Source organism: Ruditapes philippinarum, unplaced genomic scaffold (genome assembly GCF_026571515.1).
Source record: "Ruditapes philippinarum isolate M1 unplaced genomic scaffold, ASM2657151v2 ctg842_1_1_1_1, whole genome shotgun sequence".
NCBI classification, from domain to species: Eukaryota; Metazoa; Mollusca; class Bivalvia; order Venerida; family Veneridae; genus Ruditapes; species Ruditapes philippinarum.
This window is the reverse complement of record NW_026866721.1, coordinates 29,823-43,574: the sequence shown is the minus strand read 5'-3', so window position 1 is coordinate 43,574 and position 13,752 is coordinate 29,823. Positions and strand designations below refer to the sequence as shown.

General features: G+C 34.1%; 1 protein-coding gene across 1 annotated transcript; it reads right to left on the bottom strand.

The window, feature by feature from the left end:
* Positions 1–1,668: 1,668 nt before the first annotated feature.
* Positions 1,669–3,952, bottom strand: LOC132733458 (uncharacterized). The gene is made up of 2 exons (XM_060720102.1): positions 2,505–3,952; positions 1,669–1,917 (listed from the first exon to the last, which is right to left on the bottom strand). The coding sequence occupies exons 1-2, from the start codon at positions 3,950–3,952 to the stop codon at positions 1,677–1,679; spliced, it is 1,689 nt and encodes a 562-aa protein (XP_060576085.1). The 3' UTR covers positions 1,669–1,676.
* Between the last annotated feature and the right edge of the window lie 9,800 nt (positions 3,953–13,752).

Sequence of the window (13,752 nt, the reverse complement as noted above, 5' to 3'; positions counted from 1 at the left end):
TAAATATTTGGACAAAAAGGCGCCAACCTTTAGGTATCCTAATGACGTCATCCTAAGTATACAACTCATTCATAAACGCTGACGTCATTTCAAACATACAAGAATGATAAATTGGTGTAAACACAATACAAGCCATTCTACGACGTAAGTTTTTATTGTTTATTTTTTATTATTAGTTCTTTTGTTTGATAATTTCTATATCTTAGCAACAGTAGGGTGCGAAATTAAACAGAGTTATACGAAAATCGGTACCGGAAGTTATTTCCACTTGAGAAAATAACATTGGTGAGCTCTCTTATTTTATCTTGTTAGAATCGAAATGATATTGGTCTGAGCGGTGTTTATCGGTAACATCGGTTTTGTCGTTTTGATGCGAAAAAAATTAACGGCCTTCGTGGTCAATTTCTACCCATCAAAACTCCAAACCGGTGTAAAATAGCCGAAAAACACCGCTGAGACCGATATTATTTCTTCAGTAACGTCACAAATTTATTCTGGTCGAACCATCGCTCTGTGGATCCAATGTTTTGGATTTATTTATCTAAGGTATACAAAAGATTTTGGTTTTGAAAATTTCATTATCTTGTTAAGATTCTTAAAAGAAAACCATAGAAAAATGTATACCGTTACTGGGTGTGAGCCGTGTTACACTTTTTACTTTGCCAAATTAACAGACTGTCAATAAATCAGAGTGTACGATTTTCAAATATTTGTTTTGTTTGTACTTAAATGATCTGCGTTATCCAGTAATCTGAGATTTTAAATTAATGCAACACCTACAAACACAAAAGAACATAGAAAAACTGTATACATGTAGATGAAAATTTCTGATGTAATAAAATATATTAACTCTTTATATTTGACTTATCTATCAATTTAAAATTGATTTCCACTCCAAACAATTCGCCTTTGATATCATCAAGTCAGTCAGTGAAGTTATAGATTAGTTACAGAGAAAACGATAAAACAAAAAGCGTGCATTGTTTTACAAAAAAAATCTATAAAATTTAAAATGGCAAGTAGGATATGAAACACAGTTATACAGTTCAATTGAAAAAGTAACAAGTTATGTTGAATTTTATACAAATGCACAATGAAAGCCTTGTTTTAAAGCACTTTAGGGTGGGTGTTTAACATTAATATTGAAGAAACTGGGAATTTTAAGCACAGCTTTAATTATAATGAAAGACGTGATTTATAGACACTAAGGATAGGTGTTTTTATTTTAATATTTGATGCATAATGTTTAGGAAATAGATATCCATTTTGGGTGCATTATTGTAGACGTTTCGAAGTCAAATGCTTAGAATATATTAATCTCTCAGGTCTATCGGCCTTCGTGATAAATCACAAACCATTTAAACAATAAACCGTGTATTATGTAGGAAACTTTGTTCGTTTGTTTGACTTGGTTTATTAATAATTTAAACGTCGCACCGACACAGTTTATGCCATATTGCGACTTTCCAACTTTACTGTTGGAGGAAGACATCAGGTGCACCAGTCAGTTGAACCAACGAGATTCCATAAGCTAACAGGTTTGTTTCCTCAATTGAAAGAAGGAAAAGAATTAATGAATATATGTTGAGCTACACTGAGCGTAGAGGTATTATTCATGACATCATTTGGTTCATAAACGTCCTATCTGACGTCATATGACGTGTTAGCATTCCTTTTTAATGATGTCTATATATCGTGTTATAATATATCTGCTTGATGGGGGGAATAGTGTGAAGCACGTAAGAATGATGTTTTAAATCACTTACTTGTGTTGGAAGAGGAAGTTGGTCTGAAGCTATTAAATGCCCAATAACCGCCATTTTATCATGAAAGTACACCTGTATCACCGACATCATCAAAGGCTCACTGTGTATGGTCCTTACTGTGAGCTCTACATTCCCTAGATGGTTCTTCAATCTACAAATACAAAAAGATAAAATTATACAGAGTACAGCCACAGAAGCAGCCGATATGTGCCAACCACCTTTAAGGAATTATGGTTTAGCAGCTGATATATTTTGTACTCCTCTATGACTCTTTATGTAATACAAAGCTACCAGTATGTATCAAAGTAAGTAGCACGTGGCATCCACAATTAGAAGCATTTTGCTTGGTTGTTTTTTATGTAGCACCAACACGGTAAAGGTCATATGGCGACCTTTAAGCTGTACTGGTTGAGGAAAGCCTACGTATGACCTCCGTTATTGTTTCAGGCACGATCGGTCATTTGAGTAGAATCACGTTCAGAAAACTAGCTGTATAGCCAAGACCGTCATAGTCAATTGCATTATAGAAATGTATGAGCTAAAAAATATTTTGAAGAAATGTTACAGGTTGTTCTTACTATTAACCAAATGTCAAAGAACGAAAATTGTCAACCAAAAATGTTTAACGCATTACTAACAAATGTTAAATTGCCAATATCTGTTAAAATGTCGCTATATACAAGCTATTCTAACTTAAACAATTCACTGATTATAAAACAGAACAAAAATCAAGTGTACCTGTGAGATGCCACCTGACAGTGGTTATCTGTCCCTGCCGGAAGTCTTTCAAGAGACACAGGACCCCAAAGTTGTTTCACATTCTCCGGTATTACAGCAGTTTCATATCTTCCACTATCTAAGAACAACAATGCCTTCCCCTTTTTCGGTGCCGAAAATTGTCCCTGAACATCTAGAGTTATGTTTGAGCTACCTAGAGGTATCTGAGCATTAATTCTTCCACCGTTGACCGCATTCGCTATCGACTCAATCTGTGGCAGCATATTTAACGTGTTAGATCCAACATCTGTCTTTGACCCGCAAAACGCCCAGCCTGTTCGTTCTTGCACAAAGAACTTTATACTGTTGGATTCCTTTGTGTCAATTTCATTTCGACTATTAATTTTCCAGGTAATCGTTCTGGCGCAACTTGGTACATCACCCGGCCGTTTCAAGGAAAACCAATTTTTCACCACCTTCGGACCAGCGGCACTCGATACGGTAAGTTTAAGTTTCTTGTATTTATCTGGATCCGTTAATGGAAGGTTCAAAGTTAAATTTTCAAATGTGATAATAGTGCGTTTTGTACAAAAAGTGTACGACTCGTTCGGGCTAATCTTATGAAGAAACCCTACCGGCGGCGTCCCACGATACATTGCTCCAAACAAAGAATAATTTTCATTGTAAAAAGAATTCCAACTTTCACGTGTCTTTTTGTCTGCTTCACTTAGTTTTGATCCCTTACTACGATCGTTTACCGAATCGTCATGATTGAACAAGTGGCCTATGATCTTAACCATGTCTTTTTTGTAGCTTAATGGATTTAGTTGGTGTGTGTGCCACATCAAATCTATGTCATAACATGGTACCATGAAAGCTTTCGGCAGTTGTGTTTTTAAATACAAGAATCGTTCATACCTCTGCAGGCTGTTCTGCAAAAACTTTTTATCTCTGTAATGTGGTAACGAAACTTGATAGTAAAACACAGTCTGTCGTTGGGCAGCGGCTACAATGTCGTATGTTATCTTTGACTTGAATCTATCAATAGCATCAGCATTGTATGGTGCACTGTAATCAACTGTAAAAGGTTCATAGTCCTCTGAATACATTTCAAACCACAGTTTTTGCGACTCTTTCTGCTCTTCTTTAAACTTGTTCAACGGTCGCAGCATATGGTCAACAGTCCCTCCAACAAGAGTTTGACAATCTGTTTCATAGGATTTTGGGCATAACATATGACAATGCCATGCCCATTCGATATCCAGAGGTGCAGCTAAGCACCTATTGGGATATTTTATGGCTAGTGGAAGCCAGTATTTTTCATATCGGTAGACTGCGCGTCTCAGTACAGACGGTTCCTTTAAATCCTGAATAGTGTCAATCGTTCTCAGAAATTCTATTTGGCACAGAGCTTGTTCGCATAGATCGAGATGAAACAATAATTTACCAGCGGCGTACTTGTTCTGCATGGTATGTGCTCTGAAAAGAAAGTATTAATAAAGAACTTGTGGATTTTTTACAAACGGTCACCAAAATAAGGAATTGCATGGGCGGGTGCAGGAGAGACGGGATTGCTCGGGAAACAATGATCACTAGAAAAAGCAATAATTATATCAAGTTAGAGAAGGTCTTTATGGCATGATGCAAACTTAGTGACCCCATGGCACGGCGATGTTTGACCCAGACGCTTACATGCAGTAAATCTATTCTCTGCTAAATGATGTTTCACGAAAGAAGACTTTTATGTGTTTTCATATATATTTTATATTTATTATGTGACCTCTATCGTATTATGGAGCATGAAGTAAATTACCGTTATAAGAGCATTAGATGATACTACCATATGGGCCTTATCTGAGCTCTGGACTTTGTAGTTTGCGAGAAGAACATTTTTTAACACTTCATTCTTAAAATCTTGTATAGCTCTTTTGAACTAGTTTATGCATCATACTGGAAACATTTATGTTTTTGTTAAGGGTCACTTCTCGTGGCAGTAATGTTGGTTTAGTCGGATCTGGGATAATTATTGGTGATGCAGTTGCATATACGGAAGACGGATTTGTGTATATTACGGGGTACATAACTAAGAAACCATAATTCTACAAAATCAAACTGTTTTGCTTTCGCACGAGGGTCACCAAGGTCAATCAAAATGCAAAAGATTCCTGCGTGAGTATTTTTCTTTTTACATATGGATAAATAGTTGAAGCAATATGTAAATCGTGCATTGTGTGTGCCAAGCTGAATCACCAAGAAGTACTCCAGATCCGATCAAACCAACGTAAACTTATTTTCTCGAGGTCGATTTCGTTAATAATATTTAATGATGAACCGCTATCTTTGAACACATAAACATTTTCGCCATTTGATTTTATGTTTTTCTTTGGTACTTTTTTTCATTTGAAATCTTATATCCAAATAACATATGGCACACATTCGAACTGTAATCTGCCGTGTTTACCTCTGATAAAACTTGTGAATCCGACTGTTCATCGTTTGACGTTTTCTACAAAACGATATAAAATGATTCTACTTATGACAGTAGTTAGACATTCCACTCCGATAGCAAGGCAACGGGTCGGCAAGACGACTCGTCCAATTTAATTTGATGTAAAGCTTCTTACAGATCTAGATGCGAAAAGACCATTCAACGTCAAGTTGATGTCATCCATCGTCGAGCAAGAACGTTTCTTTGTTTTAATTGCGGTGTTGGCCTTCCTCATATTAACGCACACTTTCACTTCATATGGAGCATTCGGTTTAGGAGCAGCTACTCAGTTCGAAACCCACGGTGTCGCTATACATATAAACTTTTCAATGAAACTCATTTTTCGGCTTGCGCACGTACATGAAATGGTTCTCTCCTAGGTAGTTGAACTGCAGGTACAACACTTTCATCAATACGAAACTTATTATTTTCTGTCTTTCATACATCCTAAGCCTGTAAGAATATCCATGAATAAGTCCTGAATATGCGGCTTAGGTTTGAACTGATTGCTTTTGCGGTAGAATGCCGAGCTATACTCTCTATAAATCATAACCGATAAATGATTCTTTGTTGCCTTCAATGATATGGAAACCTTTTGTCAACAAGGGTGCCATAGTCACAAAATACGCCCGTTTACGAAAGCTTTAGATGGAGATGGGGGCATTATGGATAAGTGTTATCTAGCAAGCAAGTTTTTATTCTTGGCACTGTGTTGTTAAATGAACCTTAAAACAAATCAGTAGGGAAGATATGCACAGGATGTGTGACCTTGACCTTGGTCGCAGGGACCTGAATTTTATGCACGGCACTCCGCCTCACAATGGTGAACATTTGTGCCAAGTAATATTGAAATCCCTCTATACATGTGGAAGTTTTGCTCCGGACAAGCATTTTTCAATGACCTCTAAGTGTGACCTTGACCTTTGACCTAGAGACCTGGTTCATGTGCGCGACACTGCTCCTCATAGTGGTGAACATTTCTATGAAGTTTCATTAAAATCCCTCCATACATGTAGGAGATATGCTCCGGACAAAATTGGACGCCGCCCGCCCGCCCGCCCGACCGCCCGCCCGCCAGGGGCGTTCCCATAATACGTCCCGTTTTTCAAACGGGCGTATAAAAATTGTGAGTCCGACTTCACTTACTTGGCTTACTAGCACACAAACTTAAAAGAAACGAATGATGGTTAATATATTATATTACATTGTATATGTGTTGCATCCAAGTAACTCACACACACACACATCATATCTACAACTAAACTCACGTATATACAGTAACAATAATTGATAATAAAGGCGTGGCTTTATCATTTTATACATGCTTACTACAGTAATATGTTATGCTGATGTCTATCAAGGTGGCCAATTTGTGACCTATGTCTACTTTAAGGGTGAATACAAACCGATGGTTTACATTAAAGTCAGTTCAAAGAATAATCAACTTTTACGTATATATTTTATATAAGTCAATATCAAAATTAAATATATTGTGTTCATATGTCTTTCGTTCGCAAATGAATTAAAGAAAATACATGTACATAAAACACGAACAAATGACTTTTTCAGGTCAATTAGCTTTTACAATTAATCTCACAAAATAGTAAAGAAGAATGCTGTAAATTGTACATTAAATTTACATTGCATATGTTGATATTTTTTACTGATAAATTTGTTTGTAAACATACATAATGCTCCGTCACAAAAATAACGTTTCATACATATGTTGTACACTAATAAATAAATATAATAATGATAAAATTTTACATTACGTTGTTGACGTGTCTAAATTTTCAGCCTGAAAATCCAATATCGAAATGTTTCGATCAAAAACAGGCTTAGACGGTTCACAACAGTAGACATCAGAAATATAATCACGAAAAAAAAATAATACGATTGAACCCAAAACCCACTCTGCGCAATCATTACCATAACAAATGTTCGTATGTTCCTTGGTATTTTCACAAAACACATTTTTTAAATTCTAATTAAGAAGACACCCTAGCTTATGTCAATACCGTGAATAGGTATACCAAACACTTACCATGTAGGCCAAGTCTTGATCATTCAACTTAAATTATTAATTGGTACAAACTGAATCGAAGGGGTATTATATTGCAAGTACATAATTACATTATGTACATAAAACGTGACTGTATTCATGCTTTGGAAAGCAAACACGAACACTACTTTCACTTCCTCAATTATTTCCACTGGCGTAGCTTCAGTGAGCAAAGTATGCCATTGACTAAACTGTGCTTCGGTTTTGATAAATTCGGTTGGATAAATGACAGAAATGGTCCAATAATAACTGTCTATATAAACATATCTTTTCTAACACATCATTTTGCATAGTGTCATGGTGAAGCGTGTCCTAGCTGAAGCTCCGCAGAAACAGTGCTAAAAATGTACAACGTACTTTCAAACACGCCTTCTGCATGGACACATGCACGCATCATCAAAATGATAGTAAGTAGATTGTATCGGAAATGGTAAATTTTAATCTTAATATTAGAAGATATCATTATTATCATCATTATTAAAATTTATTGCATAAACAAGCTTGGGCAACAAAGATATTCGAGGGGTGCATTTTATTTGTTTATTTTTTTTTTTAATGTGTAAATTGAATTAAAACACGTTTTATGATTACCAAAGATGCCACATTCATGTCGATAGAAGTTACTAGGTGTTTACAAAGGCATCATCAGATGGGTCTGACCCCTGAGTGTCTGTGAATTTACTCTGACTGTTTATAGAACAACAGTATAAATATATTTAAAATTATCATATAGTTTTTGATGAGGCTTAATCAAAGATCTAAAAGATTACATATTTTATCGATATAACTATGTATATTACATTAATAGTAAAATATAATTAAAGCAGAGCTGCATTACTGGTACTGGTACTGGTACTGCAGTATGTACTGCAGCGATTTTGCCAGTACTGGTACTGATACTGAATTACTCTTACAAAATTTTGCTACTACTGGTACTGGTACTGCATTACTGTCTTAAAAAGTGGTACTGCTACTGCATTACCCAGTACTTTTGGCGTTGATAAAAAATAAAAATAACATCAATTTTTCTCATAAAATAAAGCTGTAAATTACATTAACTATATTTTATTTTTGTGAAAAAGTAAGTTATCAAATCTAAAGATAATTTGCTGCAATATTCCTTCAAATGTTAACATAGTTTTCATCATAAAAAGCACCAAAGACTTTAAGTAAAAATTAAATTAAGATAAACAGACTCAATAACTCTTTACCCTAAAATATCCTTATTAAAATCTTTTATTACTTTGTATTTACTAGTAAAAGAGCAAAATAAACACTAATGAATTTCTTCTATTTTAAAGAATCCAATTTCAAGTGAAAAAAGTGATATTGTTAGCACCATAAAAAGTTGTTATTTACTTTGGATTAAATTGAACAGAGGTGTGAAAGGCAACAAAAGACTGTTGTGTTTGAAATGAAAGATGTTTGCATTGTATTTATACAGTTGATTGGTTACTTAACAACTAGATATGACATGAATATATGTTGTAAATATTGTTTGTAAAAAGTATGTTAAAACTATAAAGTTGATAATATGTTACTTTAACTTTAAAGCAGCATGCCTCCAGATTCATCCTAATGTTCATGAAAATTTTGAAAATGTATTTAAAGGTAAAATATTGTTAAATGAACAAAGAAAGTACTTGACACATTACAATCTACACTTAAAATCCACGTAAATTACCAAAAAGAGGTCAAAACATGCATAAGTAGCCCCTACTGCATTAGTAACGCAGTAGAAATATGGTGATAAATACTACAAAATACAGTCATTAATTGCAAATAAGATATAAATAATCACTTGAATCTTTAACTTGTTTACTTTTCTCAAAGTTTTAGTAATTTTTTCCCAAGTTTAATTTTCTTGAAATATTATTGGTCATCTGGAGGCATGCAGCTTTAAAGTAAATTATGATTTTATTTCTTTGCTGAATAATATTTGCAATTATTTGTTTGACACTGTATTAATTCAAACTTTGATGAATATAAAAAAGTAATGGTACTGATACTTAGTTACTTCAGAAAAAAAAGTACTGGTACTGCAGTACCGAGCTAAAATCTAGTACTGGTACTGGTAATGGTACTGCATAATTTGCCAAGTACTGGTACTGGTACTTAAGTACTACACCCTTAGTACTGATGCAGCTCTGAATTAAAGCCTGCATAATAACCACAGTAGAAAAATCCCCTCTTCACGACACCGCACTTTTTTGCTTCCTCTTACGGGCCAATACCCCTTTCCCAACGAAGAGAAAAAAGAAATTTTAATTGATTAAATTAATTAATTAATTATGCTTCAAGAAACCGGGTTAAACTGGTATGAAATTGATCAATTATATAACATTTTCGTGAATTTATATTTTAACATATTTTATCGAAATACTGTGTGTTTTGAATATATTTAAAAAAAAATTAAATTAAATAAATTGACAAAAAACACTGACATAATTGCATGGTCTCTCTTCCGCATTTTTTACCTTGTATATCTAAAACGTAGTTTTAGAAACCACCTTAAACTTCAATTATTTGAAATCGTTTCGAAAATACGTTATTTCAAAATCGTTAATACTCGACTTTGGTGAATCATTGATTTTTTCTTAAACATTGTACAAATATAACAAACCTGTTTTTCGGTATTTACTTGTACCGATAAAGCAAACTGAGAAAAAGAAGAAAAGAGAACGATAAGTTTGAACTATAATGATTTGTTCATTAAGTACATGCGTATGTATATTTGGGTGTTTGTGTGTGTAAGTGTGTGTGCTTGAGTATATATGCATGTTTTACGTAAATTTGTATTGCCTCATGTGAAACTGACACGACCAGGCTTTACTGGCGACGGGGTACCTTATTACAGACATGGACAAGAAATCATGTTAAACAATTTATCTATCACAGTTGGACAGATGTCTCACTTGTAAGAATTTCTTTGGATCTTTTACAGACATCGAACCCAAAGCATTCATTGACAAACGATTCCATGTTAGACACCATATCCATTCGGTCACGGCGGTCACCATGGTTTTTAAGGCTTGCAAATTTATGGGAAGTTAATTGTGTAAAGATGGCAAACCTTCTTTGAATACAAAATGTTTCCAAGATTTATTTACTGCTGTTATAAGATTGATGACGCTGGTATTAAATCAATCTACAACTAGTAGGGTCTTTGTCACAAAAACATATGTCTCCCAAAACAATGTATGCGGAACATGTCGGCGATATGCACAACTATGGATGGTACCGATCACTCACTTGAAGTTTGGTTAAAATCCCACCAGTAGTTTGACCTGTAAAAGCCCAACCAGATTTTCTATTTTAAACTCTGGCGGCCATTTTGTGTAACAAAGCAGAACATGCCGGCGATGTGCACAACTAAGGATGGTACTGATCACTCTTGTAAAGTTTGGTTTAAATCAAACCAGTAGTTTGACCTGTGAAGGCAGAACAAAATTTTCTATTTTTAGCTCTGGTAGCCATTTTGCGCAGCGAAGCAGAACCTGCCAGCGATGTGCACAACTAGGGATGGTACTGATCACTCCTGTAAAGTTTGGTTGAAATCCCATCAGTTGTTTGACCTGTGAAGGCCGGACAAGATTTTTCTATTTTTAGCTCTGGTGGCCATTTTCTGCAACGCAACGGAATGGCCGGCGATATGCACAACTAGGGATGGTACTAACGATCCTGTAAAGTTTGGTTGAAATCTCACGAGTAGATTGACCTGTAATGGCCGGACAAGATTTTTCTGTTTTTAGCTCTGGCAGCCTTTTCGTGCAGCGAAGCGGTGATATGCACAACTGGGGATGGTACTGCTCAACCCTGGAAAGTTTGGTTGAAATCCCACTAGCAGTTTGACCTGTGAAGGCCGGACAAGCTTAATGCAGACGGACGGACATTCGACCAATTTGGGATAAAGGGCAATTTCTATTGTTATTTTCTTTTGTTTAGTAGAGGGCCATGGCCGTTACGGAATAAATTATATTGTTCTCTTTTGCTCTGTTTACAGTTAGATGCCCCCTTATTCCTATTCGATAGTGCGGATGGACAGACAGACGGCGAAGGCAAAAACAATATGTCTCCCAAAATTATAATGAAAGGTCGACATATCGCAGGTATATTGTTATTATTTAATCAAACAATTCATTGAAAGAGAATGAGTTAAACGAGAGACAACAATTTAAGTTTACACATGGTGATTTTATTGTAAAAATAATGTAAAAAGCGATATAGTAATAAACTGACTATCACAGAGCGAAAGGAAACAGTGAATAAAAACCAATCAAATCAGAATGCCAAAGCGTAAAATACATGTAAGTTTACAAACATTGCCCTTAAACTATTTCTTAATGGTCACAGTTACAAGAAGTTATACATAAACTATTCCTTAAAAATATCCCAGTATGGCTCCTCTAAGGTCTCTATAATGTATATCTTTTCAATCTTCTAGATTTATTAAATGTCTTCGTTCTTTCATGATATGTTGGTACTAACTCATGCATATCAAGCTACATGACAAGGTTTTCTTCCAGTTTTCATTGAACATTGCAAATACTATACAAGATTGTCAATTTTCATAGAAAATTGTCAATATTTAAAGAATTTTGCAAATGAAAAATACGACTTAAATGCACAGCTGTAATTTAAAACTTTAAATAGCCATTTTATTCTGTATGCCATATTAATGAGCGGTCTGAGCTGATTTACTTACACTTATCCTTATTCTGCTGAGATTTGTAATGCAATTACGTTGCTTTAAAATTGGAACAGTTTATTTAAATTTGAAGGAATTTCATTTATAGATTGATATTAAAGATTGTGCTTAACACAATATATAGAAGCTGGCCAGATAGTACAGACATGTTGACTGATCTGGAACTATACTGGTGCCAATGGTTTATCACTTTTTGTTTCAGTAATTAAGTTGTAAAGTAATATTAGAAACTCCTCAAGCCACTCACTGTTTTTTCATTAAATAAAGTCATGAGCCAAAATAATACAATGACCAGCATTATTCAACCACTGTCTCAAGCATATTTGTCTCATTTACAAGAGTTGTGAACCTTTCTGTGCAGAATACAAAGTTGAAAATCTAATTTTGCAATAATACAATATTATTATATATATCTCTATAGTTGTAACACTCATTTAATAATAATAATAAAAAAAAATAATGTTGTTTCTAAGACTTCAGTCAACACTTTAAAATATGTTTGATCAAATCTTTATGTCTGAAATCTTTTATTCAAGACTACAAATTAAAAAAATAATGTAATCAAAAAAATCTACCCAGTGTATGAAAACAAAATACAATTCCCTTCTTGTGTAAGAAATAAAAATGCTAATGTTGCAACATGATCTTCTTTTCTTTTTGAAAAAGTCAATGGCTATTAATAGGTGGATTAATTATGTTTTTTAACCATTGATTATTTATGTATCTTAATATGATAACTGCTCTCTTTTAGGGGAGAAAATGTGTCACCGACCGGACAGCTCAGTCGGTAGAGCCACGGAACGTTATTTCAGGGGTCCGGAGTTCGAGTGTCGGTCAGGTGGCACATTTTTCTCATCTGTGACATGATAGTTCTGTTTAACATTTTGATAATGTTCCTCAAACCCTTATCATCGTTTAGCCATTGCCATTAGTATAGAGCTGGGTCAGACTGCAAATATGGGCTATACTCAACTCTAATTTTTCTTCTTAGCATCCCCAATTTTGATAATGGTCAGTTCCAACAATGGAAGCTGGGCAATTCCATTTAAGAAATGTTTAAGGTTACAAAGATACATAAACTAGAAACACCACAAATTCTGATTAACGTATAATGGAGATATAAAGCATTAAATACTTTTAACCAAACAAATCTCGTAACTTTCTACATACGATGAGGTAATGTTAAATGTACAAAAATTCGCCCACCCTCTCTAACTTGCACCAAAACCACCAAAACAAATTTTAGCACTATAGGACAATATCTCTAAAATAAACATTAAAATATGTGTTGGTTTTCTAAAAGATTTACAATTTGTACAATAAATATTCAGATATTTTACTTCATGTATATAAAATGATGCTCAAAATTGTCATAAAAATTGTGACATGTAAATATATCTCAATATTCTATATTTATAAAGCAAATACATTTTTACAAAAACGAAGGGAATAATTCATGACATTGCTGTCAGTCCTGTCAGTGTACTCTACATGCATATCTTTACTTACATAATAAGTTTTAATAAAAGAAAGAAAATATAAAACGTCTTGCTTATATTATACATGTACAATAAACAACATATGTCTTAAAGTTGCATGCCTCTAGATGAAAAAATATGTCAAGAAAATGATTCAATATTCAAGTTATGATTTTATATTTTATGTTGCCTTTGATTACTGACTGACTTTGCAATATTTATCATCCTTTTTTTCTACTGTATGACTAAAGAAGTAAGGGTTAGTTTGCATATTTTGACCACTTATGTGTTATATACGTGGATTTTAAGAGCAGTTTGCAATGCGTAAATTACTTTCTCTGTTCACTTCATGATATTTTACTTTTAAATATATTTTTATTTGTTTTATGAAAATCTGCAAAAATCTGGAGGCGTGCTGCTTTAACAAAAATACCGTGACAATGTCATGGAAATGATGTCTACAAACAATAACTAAATCAATTTAGAAAAAATAATGAAGTCGAAATGGATTTCAGAAAAATCACGTCATAGCA

What these genes read in the sequence shown, in the direction of transcription:
- LOC132733458 (XM_060720102.1), bottom strand. Translation starts at nt 3,952, where the DNA reads ATGCAGAACAAGTACGCCGCTGGTAAATTATTGTTTCATCTCGATCTA. An exon ending in TGTCAGGTGGCATCTCACAG is followed by an intron (nt 1,918 to 2,504) that starts GTACACTTGATT and finishes TTGTATTTGTAG; the next exon opens with ATTGAAGAACCATCTAGGGA.